We start from the raw sequence: 17,841 nt of genomic DNA on the forward strand, positions 1-17,841 counted from the left end.
GAACATCAGAGTGCTGGTGTGCTCCAAACCAGGAAGTAAATTTTTTCTCTCTCTTCTCTTATCTTTTTGTTTTTCCTTGCCACGACATTGCGAAAAGGTAAAATACGTTGGCGCTAATTGAATAATTGGGTATTAAAAATAAATTGCGAATAATCGTAACTGCGCATAATATCGAACTTCCGGGTCACGCACGTACGGGCACGTGAGAGCGAAGAAACGGCCTGTGTGGTTTATTTATTTATTTATTATTATTATTTTTTTTTTATTTTTTTTTTACGGGCATGTACTAGTACCATTGAAAAGGCAGGAGAACAAGAGTATTAGCTCCTTGTCATGTACTTTTTTGAATGCCAGTTGCACTGACTACGTTTATTGATTACATACTATCGGAACGTACCTTTTAAAAACCTTTAGACTCCTATATACCATCTTGAACCTTTAGATGCACACCACACAAACATCTGTAGTTTCTTGCAAAACACAGACCATAGTTTTATCAGCAAGTAATGCGCAAAGTCTTCCCAGAATGGGTACTCTTGCTTATAATAATAATAATAATAATAATAATAATAATAATAATGCCTTTTTCCCATGGATACAAGGAGTTTCCTCCAAAAGGAGTTTCCTTGCCATTTTGAAATGTAACTGAATCGCTTTGCCATTGAGGGCCATTGATCACTTTGGAAGGTGCATTACCGGAAGCAGCTTTAATAGCTAAAGTCGGGTGAATTTTTCTTTTGTTGGGATCAATACTTAGGGGAGATGCTTAAAGACGTTGATTTATCTTTCCGCACAATTGGCCAATTGTGTCATTTGCCTCGGTTCTGATTTCTCTCACACTTGGTTGAAGTGCTCCATGTACAGCCATTTTCTCCTGGGTTTTCAATTTATTTTGAGTGAACCATTATGTATGACGAGTGCCATCCATAACGTTAAGGGGTGGCCTAGGTGACCGCAAAATTACATTTAATCCCACCATTTACTGACATCTATTTGCTCAGACTTTGATATTGTTGTGGTTGACGAAATTCGCAAACCACCATTCAGGTCCCTTAGGTGAGATATCTCTCTAAGTATATGTGTAGTTAGGCCCAAACCCGTTGTTTAGAGGGAATAAATGTCATTCATTCGGGCTGCGACCCCTCTAGATAGCCGTTTTTCTTTTACTATCTTTATTTTGGACCAGCCGCCATTACTACCATTACTACCACCACCAACCACGTCTCAACAGCCATCACACAACAACCACCAGCCGCAACGCCGCTTCACGACAACAACGCCAACAGCCACGACCCTTGCCGTCACATCTCACTCTCGCAACCATCGCATCACCGTCATTCCCGCGCCGCTTGTGGGCACCGATACTGGACTCGTGCAGGGCGCGCACCGAGCAGCGGGTGCAGAAACACCAGCCTTACCGAAGAAATCGGATCAAAAACGACTCACGCCCACTTCTGTTCCGTCCTATCAGCGAGCATGGGGCGATTTGGCCCCGCCTCCAGGTGCGTCGGAGTAATATCGCTATATGCAGATTCATGGATCAAAAAGCATTCACGCCCACTTTTCCTCTGTCCAATGGGGAGCCAGCCAGAGGTAAAGGGTCGAAGGTGAAGGAGCGAAGCCACGGGGGCTATAAAGGGCCGCGTTCGCTCGTAGTTGGGTCGGTCGAGTTGAGTTGGGAAGTCAGTGAAGAGAAGAGTTGGAGAAAGCAGTTGGACGGAGCTGTGGAGAGTTGGAGAGGTGGCGGCGGCGAAGGCAGTCGAGGGGGCGCTCGTGTCAGAGTCGAGGGGGCGCTCGTGTCAGAGTCGGGGAGCTGCGGAGAGGGGAGGCCGATAACGCGACCGAGGTCGCGGTGGAGACGCTCGTCGCGGGACCCGAACCAGCGAGATATCCTCATCCCCCCCGAGCATCAACAACCCTCTCCTGTTTCCCCCCGCGCTGAGATAGTGCGAGAAGGGGGCCCCGTCCCCACCCCATACCAGGCAGTCCCAGCGAAGCCCGCGGAGTCGGGGCGCCACCGCCATTTTGCAGCTCATCACCAGACGGGTAGGCTCGACGCGGTCTCGGCCCCAGGCCCGTCTGCCCCCCTCATCGTGGAGGGTGGTCCCTTTTTCTTTTGCTTTGAGTATATGTGTTGTCGGCGCTGTCTGTGAAGTAAAACTGTATAAGTGTTGCCGTGTGCTTGGTAGTCGGTGCTAGATCTGCATTGTGTTTTGCTTTTACATTTGCTTTTTGTGCATTATTGTGTGTTTCTTCTTCTTTTACATTTGCTTTTGGTGTATAATTGTATATGTGTGCTTTCCGTTTGCCGCGGAATAAATGTGCTTTATGTTGAACTGTTTTTCCCGTTTCGCTTCGTCTTTTCCTTTATTGAATCTCCATCTTACTTCACGTAAAGGGTTGGTCATGGGCTAAATACGCCCAATAATTAATCGAACCGTCGGGGTTGACGATAACACCGCTCGGTTATCCCGATAGTACGGAACGGGTCGCTTAAAGTGGCCCGTGTCCGAAGTCGACCTGCGGCGAGGTGCGATCGCCCGGTCTACCCTCCGTGTGGGTACTTAGGTAGGTCGAATTTGGCGAGCAACCCTATCCCACGCGGGGGGCCGGTTGGCACGATCGTGGTGAGGCCGAAAGGCCCACCCGTGACTAGTTCCCGGCGTTAGTCTGAGAGGGTCACGACGGGATTGTCCGTCCGGTGGGCGACGTGCCGCGATTCGAGTTACGTGGCCGCTCGCACGCTGGCGGGCGCGAATCCGCAACAATATGTTAAGGGAATTGAAAATGATGGCGGCAAGCACCAAGGACGTGGCCTAAGCAGAAAACTGAAGGTAAAGTGGACGCCCAATTTAATGTGATGGTGGGGCTGATAACTGTCCAGGAAATCCATCGATATAAAATAATCCACCGAGCTGATGGGACGATGTTTTGTTTCCGAAGAAGTTAGCGTCCATGTTCACCACATTAAAGATGCTTCATCAGGAAAGCTTTTTGTGCTGGGACTGAACATTTGATTGATTATTGGACGAATTGCATTGAAGAGGATGCATATTATGTTGACTAAATTGCCATGATATGGTTGGTTCACGGTGATGTCTGTTGTGTCGGTTTGGTGATTCGAGATAACACTCGTGCTAATCTATACACGCACGAATGTTTCTTGATAGGCCGATTCAGGAAAGCTGCCAGCTATTAGTAACATGTATCCCAGTACCACTTATTGTATGGCTGTTAGTGTTATTATGAACCACCACAGGGTATGCTGGCACACTCTCCTTCAGCGTAACTTCGTGCCCAAGCCAGTGCACCACTCTTGAAACTATGAGCTAACTCTCTGTCTCTTCACGATGGATAATCTTGGGCCGCATGACTTTGAACCAACCATCTTGGAAATTATCTGTGTCGCTATCTGAAACATTGAAGTCAATGAATTTCTCTGGAGACCGATCGGAGGAACCCTCTGAGATGCACGTGAGATGCCGCAGAATCAATGCTGGGGCAAAAACTGGAAAACTGTGCTTGGAATTTATCTCAACCAAGAGTTAATACTCTCGGTCTCGCACCTTTTGGGTGGTATGAGGAATAGGTCTGTGTAATACGAAAGATAAATCTTGAATGGTTTTTGAAATGTTGTGCACACAATCCGAGTTACTGAGATGGCTGTCATGCCAACATAATTCAGCCAATCACTGCTTGCGATCTAATCAGGTTCAAATGATGTCTTGAGGAATATATATCTGAAATATGACAGCTAAAGGTTCAATGGTTTTTGAAATATTGCGAACACAAAAGTCCATGGAGAGATCGGTCGTATGGAGTTCATTTTAACGTACCCTTTCTCCGACCTTGTCGGAGGGGTGGGGAACAACAAACGGATCATCGCTGCTTCTATCCAAATGGAAATGGCGTTTGAATCGCAAAATGCCCATCGTCTCGGAGGCATGTGGTGTAACTGCGGAGCTGATCAGATCAAGTACGGCCCTCTACATCCATACCGGTAACTGTCTGTGCTTCAGGAAAGTCCCATGTGGCTCGTTTCACTTGGTGTTTATAATGTCATTGTGTGCACGTGAAATCACCTCCTTACTAGTAACAAGCGTCCATAACCATCCTTGACTATGTTGTGTAACGTCGGCCAAGACCCTCACTTTGTTTTTTTGTTTTTTTTAACCTTTATTCCCTTTTAAATTTGTTTTCTCCACAACTGCTTGAGCGATTGACACAAAATTTTCAACATAGGAGTGCCTATGGAGAATTTTTTTTTGTTTTTAAACCAAGTTTCATGATTGGATTGAAAATGCAGCCAGCGTTCCAAAAAAGCCTATTTTTTATAGATGTGGGTTGCAGAGTGTTTCACGAATTGGGAATAAACGATCTTGAACTATCTTCACTCAGCCTCTGCCAAATAGAATATCTCGATCTTAATAACTTCAAAAAAAATTGTTTGTGTGTGTGTGTGTTTGTATGTATATGTGTCATTCTGTGTATTGTTATGTCTGGCTTTCTTCTTGGGACAACGGTTCAGTAATTGGTCTTTATTTTGATCTTGAATCCCACTGCATTCTCCATCCCTTCATTGTGGCAACTATTCACCATTCCACATCAATCTCTCCATCTGTAAGGACCCCTTGCTTGTTTTGCTTGGTTTGTTTCCCACAAGCAATGTCCTGCAAATTATAAACTTTCCATCTTGAGTTTGTCTTCCACAATTTTCAATGAAAATTAATATAATAATTAACCGGTTCACATCATCCCACTGTTCTGTCCTTTCGTGAAGACGACTTTCAGATGGCACCGTCGTTCTCTCGCCCTTTTGCCAGATGACGAAGCCAAGGCAGCTCCACTGCCCTTCCCCGAGGTGGCTCGTAAGAAGTTGGAGGAACTGTGTCGAGCCGTGCCATTCATGGTGAACTGCAGCAATTGTGCTCATGTTCTTACGTCGCACAGTCAAGTTTGCAACCACCTCAAGTATGCCTCCTCCTTTCTCTGCCTTATTGGATGTGTTGCACTTTTGTTGATTGTTTTTTTCTTTTCGCTCTGACTGGCTTCGAGCTGAATCCCTGTTTTTACATGTGTCCGTTCGAGGTCTGCTGTTTTTATTTTTATTTTTTTTTCTCTGAAATTCTGAATTTCTAGAATAGCAAGTACGATGCTGCTCAAACGAATACATCGGGAAAACTGGTGCCATTCACATGTTGTTTTATTTTATTTTATTTTTGTTGTCCCACTAAAATCAGTATTTCAGATTGCATCATCATCATCATCATCATCATCATCATCATCATCATCATCATCATCATCATCATCATCATCGTCGTCATCATCATCATCCTTTTCTATCAAATTGATCTTGGCTCTGCACTGGTTTCACATGAGTATCTCTTACAAAACCGTTAGCTGTTCCATGATCGTTATTTTGTTTGCATCACGTGGCTGCTGGTTTGCATAATTTCTGGGTCTGGGCAGGAATTTGTAATTTGTTTAGGTGACCATGGATGCCTCACCACGTCGTCAACGTGGATTACAGGGTGGGATCTTTAGCGTCCCCAACTATTGCCGACAGACGGGGTGCCCAGTTTAACGTCCATCCGAGGGACAGATGGCACTTTGTCTCGCCCTGCATGCAAAACACCAGGATGACAGGTTATAGCTGGACTGAAATTCGAACCCAGGCTAGACGGCTCAGAGAGGTGTGTGTGTGTGTGTGTGTGTGTGTGTGTGTGTGTGTGTGTGTGTGTGTGTGTGTGTGTGTGTGTGTGTGTGTGTGTGTGTGTGTGTGTGTGTGTGTGTGTGTGTGTGTGTGCGCCTCTTGGCCACTCAGTCAGCCCTGGTTACACTATTGTTACTCATAAATATCTTCACAATTGCATTGAAGCATAATTACAAACTTATCACACTATGCTGGTATTATGTGCATTCACAAAAGTGGTGCAAAATTAAATTCTCACTTTCTCTTTTACACAACTCCATTGCAGATGTATCATTGCATTTTTCACTTGATCATTTTGTTTAGAAAAATTGTTACTTATGGAGAACACACTGACTGCAGACCAGACTTTAAAGGCTGAATTTGCGAAAGGGGTTTAAGGGTTGGACGCTTGTAGAATCGCTAATCATGTGATGATCACTCATTCAAAGTTGGTCGCCAATCGCCAAAGAGTGATTATCCGATGCGCGATCAAACCCCAATTGCAAGCGGCTTCAAACAAACTCTTAAACATGGACATTTGCTTGAATTGGCTCAAGAGGAGGCAGAAGAGGATATGACTTGGGCAGTTCTCTGACGTGCATTGAGAATCTTTGAGGATAGATGCAATCCTCTGGATGCATTCTATGACCATACCATTTTTGTCTGGCATTAGACTCTCAAATGAATTATTTCGTTGGTTGCTGAATCTCCTCCAACAATTGTCCGTAGCACTGCAATTCTATGCAAGTGCATCATTTCAATCAGGTGTTGGAGATATGTGCGGCATTCCACAGGCTAATCGGCAGTTTAGATGCGCACAACTAATCAGCTGTTTATCTCCCTTCATAAATTGCTATTTAGACGTGCAATTAGCTGTGCGCACACAACGATGATTTTGCCAGCGTTTAAGGGTTAGTTGGGCATGTGTTGTCAAGATGCTCGCTAAGCGCATTTCGTAAATTTGGCCCGAAATTGTTTGTGTTTTCTGTTGGTCTTAATTATGGAAAATGATTTGATTTCATCACCCACAGAAATAATTTAACTATTATCGATGTTTTTGTCTTTTCATCAAACTTGGATTCGGGAACAAAACTTGGGGTTCTTCATTCATATGCATCATTGGCTGAGGGCATGCCTGAACCGCTGATGTAATGCCCCTTGTAGGTTATGGCAGCAAATTGTAATTTGATCATGGTACAACAGATATTAGGAATTATCTCTTCAACTGTCTCATCTCTGATGATCAATTAGCCTTCTGTCCAACCATTCTACGTGCATAGGTTGCTTGTTTTAACCAAATAATGGATGGATGTACAAACTATCAAATGAAATATCAGAGCCATCTCTGGATAGTACACTGAACGGATCAGAAGCAAACAGGACAAAAGAAACCGGAGAGAGGCAGGAAAAATGCCAATAGCAGAGTTGAAGGCCAAAATATAGGTGGACTTGGACAAACAATGGGTGTGGGGAGGAATGGTGGGCAGGAGGATGCATTGGGGTGGAAAATATGGATAAAGAAGGAAACTAGGTCAGGTCAGGTATGGGAGCATGCGCCAGAGCAGCGCGTCGCTGCGTCCACTTTCCGCAGGTACTCCAGGGGCCTCCGTCTGGCCATCCCCCAGGCACCCTAACAGCTTGGCCCATCCCAATCTCCTTGAGATGCCGATCAACCTGCTGCAACCACGAGGCATGTGGTTGGCCCAGTGGCCTCCTCCACTCACAAGGCTCCCTCGCTGAGAGAATCTGGTGAGCAGGATCAGCATCAGGAAAACGAGCCACATGTCCATACAGCCACAGCTGATGCTCAGGGACCATGCAGGCAACAAATCTCATTTGAGTCTCTCTCAGCAACCGCTCGTTGGACACAAAGTCCCACCAGCGATAGCCAAGGATTCTCCGAAGAGACCTGGTACCAAAGGAATTAAGTCTCCGTCCCAAATCCTTGGTCAGAGTCCAAGTCTCACATCCATAGAGCAAGATTGGAAGCACCAAGGACCTGAAGACTCGGACTTTCGTCCTCCCGCACAGGTACCAGCAGCGCCACACCCCATTATCCAGTGAATCCATGACTCCCCAGGCCCGACCCAGACGTCTGTTGACCTCTGACTCACAGCCATCAGAGACATGAATATCACTGCCGAGGGAAGTGAATCTCTCCACGACCTCAACATCCTCACCACAAACGGGCACAGACAGGACAGCAGCATCGAAGATGTCATTGAAAGCCTGGATCTTAGTTTTGACCCAGGAAACCCATAATCCCAGCGGCTCAGAATCCTCATTCAGCACCTCAAGGGCCCCCAAAAGGATATCAAAAGTCTCCGCAAAGATGACTGCATCACCTGCAAAATCAAGGTCAGAGATCTTGACATTCCCAAACGATGCATGGCAGCTTGATCTCTCTGACATTCTCCCTTAAATCCAGTCCATACAAGTGCTGTAAAGTGTGGGGACCAGTACACACCCCTGACGAACTCCAGTCCCAACTGGAAATAAGTCAGAGATGGTACCACCACACTTCACAGCACTCTCAGTACAAGAGTAGAGTTCAGACATCAGATTGATCAGTTTTGGTGGCACCCCACAAAGCCCAAGAATCCTCCAGAGGACATCCCGATTCACTGAATCGAACGCTTTACAGAGATCAACATAGGCTGCAAGCAGCCCCTGCCGAAACTCTCGTCTGCGTTCGGTGAGGACACGAAGAGCAAGGATACGGTCAATCGTTGACCTCTGGTGTAAAGCCTGATTGCTCTGGACGCTGGTGCTCAAGCAGATGGTGGCGAACCCTATCAAGAATTATCCGAGCAAAGACCTTGCCCGGCACTGAGAGCAGCGTCACCCCTCGGTAGTTGTTGCAGTCTTGGCGATCACCCTTCCCTTTCCAGAGAGGGACAACAAGGCCCCTGTTCCAGTCAGTTGGGATGATGCCTGTGTTCCAGGCAGAGCACAAAACTGCATGCAACGACACGAGTGCAGCATTTCCACCAGCCTTGAGAAGTTCAGCATGGATGCCACAGATCCCTGGAGCTTTACCCCGTTTCAACCGGTTCACCGCAGCCCGTGTTTCCACAAGCGAAGGTGGACCACATTGATTCGAGGGTCAGCAACAGGGATTGTAACACCCTTGACGTCCAACTCGACAGCTGGGGGATCAGCCTGGTACAACCGCTCAAAGTAACCGGCCCAGTGGGCCTTCACTTCGGACTCCTCTGTCAAGAGCCTACCACTCTGCTCTCACTGCAGTGCTCCGAGGGATGGGCTTGGATGAACGCAATGCGCGAATTCCCCTGTAAGCGGGACGAGAATCACCTGTCCACAGGTGATGCTCTACCCCCTCACAGATTCCTCGCACATAGGCCTCCTTGTCCACCCTTAGTGCACGTACAGTTTTACGCCTCGGCTCCCTGAACAGCTCAGCTCTGCCATTCAGCCTGGCCCTGCGACTCTGGTCAATGGGATCCAGTGTCCCTTGAGAGACAAAATTCTTCTTTTCCCTACGGTGAGTATTACGGTGAAGGAAACCATTAGGAGGGTTAATTGGAAATTGGGAAGGTCGAGGGATTGGGGTGGGGCGGGGGCGGGGGTGGGGGTTAACGAAGCCAGAAAAGATCATGGTTTGGGGATGATCTGAGATGGTGGTGAACATCTGTTTTGAAAACTTGGAGGGAGGAATGAGGTTGAAGAGAATTGCAAGTTGGTTCCACAGGTGAGAAAAATGAGGCAAGAATGAGTGGAGGTGAGCAGTGATTCTGAATTTAGGTAGTTTCACCATAAGAGGGTTGATGGTGAACTGTGTGCCCTGCAGAAACCTGGTGGAGACAAGTTGCGGAAAAAGAGGGTGCAGTACGAGCAAGGAGGCGGTGGAAGACAGACAGACAGACAGACCACCGGCCTGTTTGTGATGGTGAAGTGATAGACCCATGCACTCGGATTCATCCCGTGAGATTCCAATAATGTTGAAGGCCTTGCTTTGCACAGCTTCAAGCTGAGCAAGATGTGACGCAGGGAGGGGTACCAGCCCAGAGGGGTGATCAGTACTCCGTCAAGCTGTGGATTAAGGTCTTGTAGGTGGATCGGAGTTCAGGTGTGCCAAGGAAGGACTGTTTGTATGACATTCAATGCCAAGTCAGCGGCTGGCTTTGGAGGCCAACTTCGAAATGCGGTTTATCCAAGGGTGTTGCCAGACGTTCCTTTTCGGAGAGAGAGTGAGATTTGTCAGTGTTTGCTTGACCAACATGTTTTTTTTTTTTGTTTTTTTTTTTTGTATACCTTGGTCGAGGCTCGTATGAGAGCTAACACCCAACTCACAGCAAGGAGGCATGAGACAAGAGGGGCGGGAATGGAAGGGACAAAACAGTGGGGAACAGACACATTAGGTGAACTGTGGAAGGGAGAGGGATGGGGATGGGACGGGGAACATGGCGAAGAGAAGATGGACATTTCAGGGACTTTCAGGAAGGGAAGTAGGAGAAATGAAGGAAGTGGGCTTGGGTGGATTATCGGGGGTAGAAAAGATCGAGGATTTGGATGGGGGAAGATAAGAGGTGGTGGTGAACAGCTGTTTTGAAAGCCTGGAGGGAAGAATGGGAAAGAATAGAGTGAGGAAGTTTATTCCAAAGGCGGGAAAAAAGAGGAATGAAAGAGTGAAGATGAGCAGTGATTCGTGATTTTGGTAGTTTTACCAGAAGGGGGTTGTTGGCGGACCTTGAGCGCCCTGTGGAAATGTGGTGGGGACAAATCGCAGAGAGAGCAGGGGGGGCAAGGCTGGAGAGGAGACCCTAGAAGACAGAAAGACCACCGACCAACCTGCGGTGATTGAGTGAGAGGCCCAAAGACTCAGCTTCATTGCGGGAGATGCCGATGATCTTAAATGCCCTGGTTTCGACAGCGTGAAGCCGAGAAAGGTGGGAGGCAGGAGCACCAGCCCAGAGGGGAGAGCAGTACTCCATCAGGCTACGGACAAAAGCTTTGTAAGTGGTCAGGAGCTCAAGAGGGCCGAGGAAGGACTTAGCACGACGGAGGATTCCCAGTCGGCGACTGGCTTTTGAGGCGAGGTTGGAAATGTGACTTTCCCAGGAAAGGTCATGGCAGATAGTGAGACCTAGAAGTTTGAAAGAAAAGACTTCTTCCAGAGGATTGTTGAGAAAGTGGATGGGGGGGTTTTGTAAACGGTCCTTTCGAAGAGACATAGTGAGAGTGTGAGATTTGTCTGGATTGAAAGACATGTTCCACGTGTTGGACCAGTTTGTGATTTTATCCAGATCTGCAGTGAGTGAAGAAGCTGCTGCTTGCCGGTCTGAGGGATGACAGATGGTACGGCAGAGGGTGGAGTCGTCGGCAAAGAGAAATAGAGGATTTTCCAGAGAGTCCGAGAGATCATTGAAAACCAGAAAAAGAACAGGGCCCAGAACGCTACCTTGAGGAACTCCAGCCTGCACAGGAAGAGGGGATGAAAGAACTCCATTTAGAGCCACATGTTGACTGCGACAGGAGAGGAAGTCTGCGAGCCATGAGTGGAGATGGCCTTGAATACCATGGGAAGAGAGTTTGGTGAGTAGGGCAGGGTGCCAGACTGTGTCAAAAGCACGTGATATGTCCAGGGATACGGCTCGGATTTCCTGTCTGGCATTGAGGACCTCCATCCATTGATGGGAGAGCAGAAGCAGCATATCCAGGGTAGAGTGACCTGGTCTGAAACCAAATTGATGATTGGAAATCAAGCCATTGGAGAAGAGGAAGGATTTCATATCTGAGGCGATGATGGATTCCATCACCTTGCTGATGATTGGGAGAAGGCTGATTGGTCTGTAGTTATAGGGATCTGTTTTTGCACCTTTTTTATGCAGGGCAGTGATGTTAGCAGATTTCCAAGCAGATGGCAGATGACCTTGGGCAAATGAGAGGGTGAATAGAACAGAGAGAGGGTGAGCAAGAGCAGAAGAGCAGGCTTTGAGGACACGTGGGCTGATGCCGTCTGGACCGGTTGCAGAATCTGACTCGAGGTTTGAAAGCAAGCTCTCCACCTTGTCAGGAGAAAAGGATACAGAGTCCAGGGACAGTTGGGTGCGACTGGGTAAAGTGGGTAGAGATAGTGATGGGTTTAGGACACAAGATTTAGCTGCAAACACCGAGTTTAGACATTCAGCTTTATCACGTGTGGAATCAGCAGTGCGGCCATTTGAGGTAAGGGAGGGGATGGAGGGGGAACATACACCAGAAACAGATTTGATTAAACGCCACCAGGATTTTGAGGAGGGAGAGAGGTTTGAGAGTTCAGACTTGAGATGAGAAAGATGTTGTTTTCTGGCTCTCCTGAGGGTAGATACACACTTGTTCCGAGCTTTGTGGAAAGAACTGAGATTGCCCTCAGTTGGGTTTGCTTTCCATGAGGAAAAGGCAAGTTGTTTCAGGACAACTGCCTCGCCACAAGCTTCAGTAAACCAAGGGCGGGAGGAAGGGTAAGACAACTGAACACGAGAGGGGATAAATCTGTGCATGAGGGAGAGCAAGTTTCTTTGAAAGAATTCCCAGGATGAGTTGATGTTTGAGAAAGTAGTGATAGGAGACCAGTCTGTAAGTTTGATGGCTGCTCGGAGACCCTGCCAGTTGGCTTGAGTGAAATGCCAGACTCGACGGCGGTGAGGTGGTTCTCTGATAACAGCCAGAGAGATGTCCACTTTGACAAGGACGTGGTCAGAAGAACCAATTGGAGCGAAGGAAGAGCAGCAGATATTGTCAGGGAAATTTGTCAAAATCAGATCCAGAAGAGATGGAGTACCATTGGTTGAGATCCGGGTCGGGAAGTTGACCGATCGAGTCAGTCCCAATGAGTCGCAGAAAGCTTTTGCTGAGGTGCCATGGCAGGTGAGAGAGGTACCCACACCTAGCCAACTGGCGTGATGACAATTGAAGTCACCACATAAGAGGAAGAGAGAGTTTGGATGAGAAGATAGAAGATGGTCCATGTTTTCGGATAGTGAGATGTAGATGGAGTCATCACTGTTCGGTGGACGGTACAGTACACATATAAACATGAGGTGGGAGTGGAGGGGAAGCCGAAGACAGAGGTATTCCTGGGGGTGTGGGGGAGTGAGAGCAGTGCATGGAGAGTGAGGAATAGAGTCTTTGATGAAGAGAGCAACACCTCCACCAGGACGAGGCTCAGGTCTGTCATACCGTAAGAGGGAGTAACCAGGGAGAGATACTTGGGAGTCAGACACGTCTTGGGAGAGGAAAGTTTCTGTTAGGCAGATAATGTCTGGTTTGTCAGTGGCAACCTGTATGGAAAGATCTGAAAGGTTTGAGCGAAGGCCCCGGATATTTGAGGTCCACACTTTTGAGCCTTTTTTTTTGAGAGGAAGGGGAGGAGGCTTTGGGTGCAGAAGGTGGAGGGGGAGGGGGAGGGTAGGACAAGGGACGAGGGGGGCAGGTAAGGAGGGTTGCTGAAGGAGTGTGGGGTATTGCAGAACAGCGAGGGGAGGGGGCCGAATGAGGAGAAAAGGCTCTGTGGTGCTGGGGGAGAGGGGGGACAAGAGACAAGGAAGAAGGCAGTTGAGGATTTGAGGAGGTGGAGTGAAGAGATGGAGGTGAGAGGGCAGTGGAGGGAGGCAGGTTGGTGGATGAGAGGGGGGCAACTTTGAGAAGGAAGAGTGAGGGGGATGAAAGGTGGGAGAAAGGTGAGGGGGGATTTTTGAGAGAGGTGAGAGGGAGGCTTGGAGGGAGAAGAGTGGGATGGTTGCTTTGAGAGTGAGAGTGAGGGGTGAGGGGGGTGAGTTGGCACTGAAGTTGGAAAAAAAGAATGTTTGATGGAAAGCGAGCATCCATGGCAAACTGTGGTTTTTAAAAGTTTTAGGTCAGAGATGCGATTTAACACAATTCTTGAAGGGTGCAATGAAGGCGAATTCAGAGCATGGAGAGAAGAAGCGCTGTAATAGTTGGATTTTTTAGGCAAGGAATGAAGGAGAGCTCGAAATGAGAGCAGTCTGTTAAAATAGCAGAAGAGTAGTGCATTGTGAAACAGTAAAGAGTACCACATGTGTGAGAGTGGAAGATGAAGCATTATAAGATCGTTTTTGTTGTTAAAAATAATGTATGAGAGAGTTCAACAGATTAGGTCATGGAAGTGTAAAAAAAAAAAAAAAAAATCGAGGAAGAAGACGAGGAGGAAGTTAAGAGGAAGAAGAAGCAGAATCGGGAGAAGGTGAGCGTGTTGTTGTTGTTGGGTGTATATATATATATATTTTTTTGTTGTTAATATTAATATATGAGAGTTCAACAGATTAGGTCATGGAAGTGTAATAAAAAAAAAAATCGAGGAAGAAGACGAGGAGGAAGTTAAGAGGAAGAAGAAGCAGAATCGGGAGAAGGTGAGCGTGTTGTTGTTGTAGGTTTTTTTTTTGTTTTGTTTTGTTTTGTTTTGTTTTGTTGAGATAAATAAGAAAGAGATTAGTTGGGAGAATGGGGGATGTTTGGAAAGTGGGGAGGATCAAAATTGAAGGTAATGGGGAGGATAGAAAATGAAGGTAATGGGGAGAAAAAACAAATAACAAAAAAAAAACGATCGAACACCGAGTGGAACCGGTAGGCCTCAAGCCTACGCCTAGGCCTCAAGCACAGGTAAGAACGTCGACAAAAATACTCACAAAATAGCACGATTTTTGAAACAAAACCGGACTAGCAACACACAGTAACATGTAGGTGAGAAAATTAAACAGTTAAAACGGGACAAATAACAACCGGAAACTTAGCTTTGAGAACGTCAGCAGGGAGTCCCAAAGGAGACCTCTCGCTGCTCAAAACCGGAACCGGAAGTTCCGTTGTTCTGAGCGTTTGACCAGCTTGTGATTTTGTCAAGGTCTGAAGGGAGGGAAGAGTCAGGTTGGAGTCAAGCTCAAAAGGGTCTTCTTTCCCCACTGGATAGTATTCGGGACAGTGGGAATCTCGTTGATCCATTCATGCTCGCTACTTCTTCACTTGCCCTTGAGAGCACTGGACAGAAATTGCATCACTTCAACACTTGCTCACCGACCATCGCAATGCTATGTTTTAATTAAACAGTCAGAATCCCCTTGTCCACACCGGTTCTCAGGCGATTGTCGGTCGCTGGCCAAGGTGCACGCATGCACCTGAGCTTCGCACCATCACACCTTTGCCCGACAACCGCGCCCGAGCCTGTTTGAAGGATGAGGGATGCCACGACAGAGGGTAGTGTAATCAGCAAATAGATAAAGGGGATTTTCCCCGAGTCGTCGTTTATAATCATATGAGGGAGACCATTTATGAAGATCAGGAATAGGACTGGGCCCAAAACACTGTCTTGGGGTCCTCCAGCTTTGACAGTGGGAAGAAATGAAAGTATTCCGTTGAGAGCTACACCTGGCTCCAGAGTAGAGGAAGTCAGTTAGCCGTGCATGGAGTTGGCTTTTGATCCCATAGGCATACACTTTGGAGAGCAAGGCAGGATGCCAGACTATAAAAAGCATGCGATATGTCCAGAGGGATGGCCCTCATCACATGTCTGTCATTGAGGGCCTCCATCCATTGATGGGTGGGTCGAAGCAGCATGTCCAAGGTGGAGTGATATGGTCCAAAACCAATTTTTTGGAGAAAAGAAAGGATTTAATATTACATCTTCACTCCTAAAATATTGCTATCCATCATCATCATCATCATCTCCCTCCACTTTGCTTTCTGCCATCTCTTCACTCGTGTGTGTATAATTTATTTCTACTTGCGAAGAATCTGTCCTTCAGGATGGGTTAATTACTCTGGAATTATGGAGGGATTAATTACGCCATAATAATTGATGTATTGTAGTACAACATCTATTACCCCCTCCCAACGAGAGCAGCACTATGCCATACATATTCACATAGACATTATTGGGTTACTTCCCTCATCCTGAACCCCTGGGACTATGAATTATGTTACCCCCTAAAAAAAAACCTTCCTGGGCATACCTCTGGTGCAACCACCAGTTTTCAACTCGTTACATCTTGTGGTCCAGGAGTGCATCGAGGTCAAACAAACACAAATTCACACTGATCGTACTACATTTACATGTGGAATGATTTGCACTGTCTTTTGACTTCATAATTTTACCCTTTGACCTTTAAGAAGACAGAGAGAAGTAGAGGGTTAATGGCAGGAGAGTTGGTAAGGATGGGCAAAAAAAGGGGGTCGGGGGGGGGGGTAGAGTGATTGGGAAGCCAAATTTACATTTTTTTTCCCATGTTTATACACATGACCCTTTTAATGCTCAAACACCCTCTCATTTAAACTTCTCTTCCACAGATATAAATGCCCAACAGGAACTCCGGTGGCACTGGCACAGAAAGCGCCTGCAGATGTGGCAGCAGTGTTTCGCAAACGTGGAAGCTGTTGGACGTGTGGCCAGCTCTTTCAAGATTTCGCATCGTGCTTTGTACATGGTGAAGCAAAACAGCATTCCATTCGTAACGTGCTCACGACTTTTGCAGCACTGCAGGAGTTCTCTCACGTCAGTGTTCTACCTGTCGCTGGCAAGGGGACAGCAGCTTCAGAAACCAAAACTGAAAACATTTGTCGCTGTGGCTTGAGCTTCTTTTCGGAAAAAGAAGTTTACGATCATGCATTGCAGGTGATGAGAGAGCAGCTTGTGGTCATTTTGTTCGTTGATCACCTGAAATGTATTTGATTTCCTATGAAAGTTCGATGCAAATGGGAAACTTATCGAGTTATCTTAAGGAGTGAGAATTTTTTTTTTTTGTTAACTCTGTCTGCCTGCCTGGCACTCAAACAAAATTGAAAATCATTCCAAACAGGAAACTGACTGTTTTTAAGGATGTTATAAAGGACACAAACAGCAGGCACGAAGAACTCGCGTAACGTGTTGGATCAGGTGATGTTACATACACTGGCTAAAATGGTTGTAAAACCTGGAAATAATTTATTTATATCCCTTTAAACCTTTATTTAAATTGAATTTTATACTTCAACACTGTAAGAACACAAATTGCCTTCATAATACTTCTAAGAACCATGAATATATATATATAAAGTTATGGATCCGGGATTCGAGGCTTGACACGAGGGGAAGCACTCTGGTCCCTCCAGAACGTCCAGTCCTGAGGCTGCTGGGCACAGATAACTCCACCTGTTGGCAGGTTGCTCAGCAACTGTGAATGCTAATTAGTTCTGCCAATCCTGGCAGGGTTACACTACTCTGCGTGATGCCTTGCTTGTGGACAGCCTTACCAAGGGGGTTGGGGGGGGGGGGTCACGTGTCCTCAATGCGTACTTGCGTTGACTTACTGTTTCAGGTGCAGCCAAGTGGAGCGATGTGTGGACCATGCTGAACCAATGGATGAAAAGACAGAACGAACTGGATACATTTATAATCCATCCATCCATTGGGACCATACTCTGTGCAGTTTTTGTGCTCCCTAAGCAGTCTCCTCGGCTAATGGGCACGATCCTGGACGGGTTGCCACTCCGACACAGGATACCAGCATGCTGGCACTCGTTTTGCTGACCTCGGAAGGATGACAGGCAGAGTCAACCCCACCTGGTATTAATTCAACATATCAGCAGGATTTGAACTCAGGATCCTAGGATCCCAAGCCCGCCACCCTAACCATTAAGCCAACACCAGGCATACACATTTATAATGAGGGCAATTTATTCATAAAGCAAGGGCGTGGAAAGGTCATATGGCACAATAATGAAAGGGTTTATTAAGCAATGTGTATCGTCAGGGAAAACAAGGATTGATGAGGTACGGCAAAAGAAAAACAGTTATTTACAAAAGAGAAGACACAGGGCTAAACCGATATTAAACTTCTGCAATCATAGCTTTTATTCTCACATAACGGATGCTAGCAGACACACACCCGAGGAAATTGGACAGCAAGAAAGTTTGAGGTGTGAACGACCTCTAGAATTCCTGGTGCAGTCAACGGACCAACACGACCCAGTCGCTGAGGAGGGGGTGGGGGGAGGGGCAGAAAACTGGGGGTTTTTTATGGTGTGTGAGTGAGGAGGCGCAAAATGAGGTGTAATAAGATGCAAATGTAATGTGAAGAGGTGCGTAGCTGCAGATGTCCTTTTTGTTTTGTGCGTCTACGGTAGATGGGAGAGACAGAACGTGTGAGATGATAGCTCAA

At 46.8% G+C, this 17,841-nt stretch overlaps 1 protein-coding gene across 14 annotated transcripts in view; it reads left to right on the forward strand.

Moving 5' to 3' along the window:
- The window catches only part of ZNF451 (zinc finger protein 451), a 111,897-nt gene that overhangs the window by 65,058 nt on the left and 28,998 nt on the right, over nucleotides 1–17,841 (forward strand). For 13 of the 14 annotated variants that reach the window (XM_085896312.1, XM_085896301.1, XM_085896313.1 and 10 more), the window contains 2 exons: nucleotides 4,824–4,971; nucleotides 15,992–16,316. In XM_085896312.1, coding sequence (XP_085752438.1) covers nucleotides 4,824–4,971; nucleotides 15,992–16,316 — 473 coding nt within the window. Of the gene's footprint in view, nucleotides 1–4,823; nucleotides 4,972–15,991; nucleotides 16,317–16,998; nucleotides 17,247–17,841 lie in introns of all 14 variants that reach the window. The other variant, XR_015061936.1, reaches the window with a different exon arrangement.

This window comes from Eptatretus burgeri, chromosome 9 (assembly GCF_056783735.1).
Source record: "Eptatretus burgeri isolate ZD-2024b chromosome 9, Ebu_testis_v1, whole genome shotgun sequence".
NCBI lineage: Eukaryota > Metazoa > Chordata > Myxini > Myxiniformes > Myxinidae > Eptatretus > Eptatretus burgeri.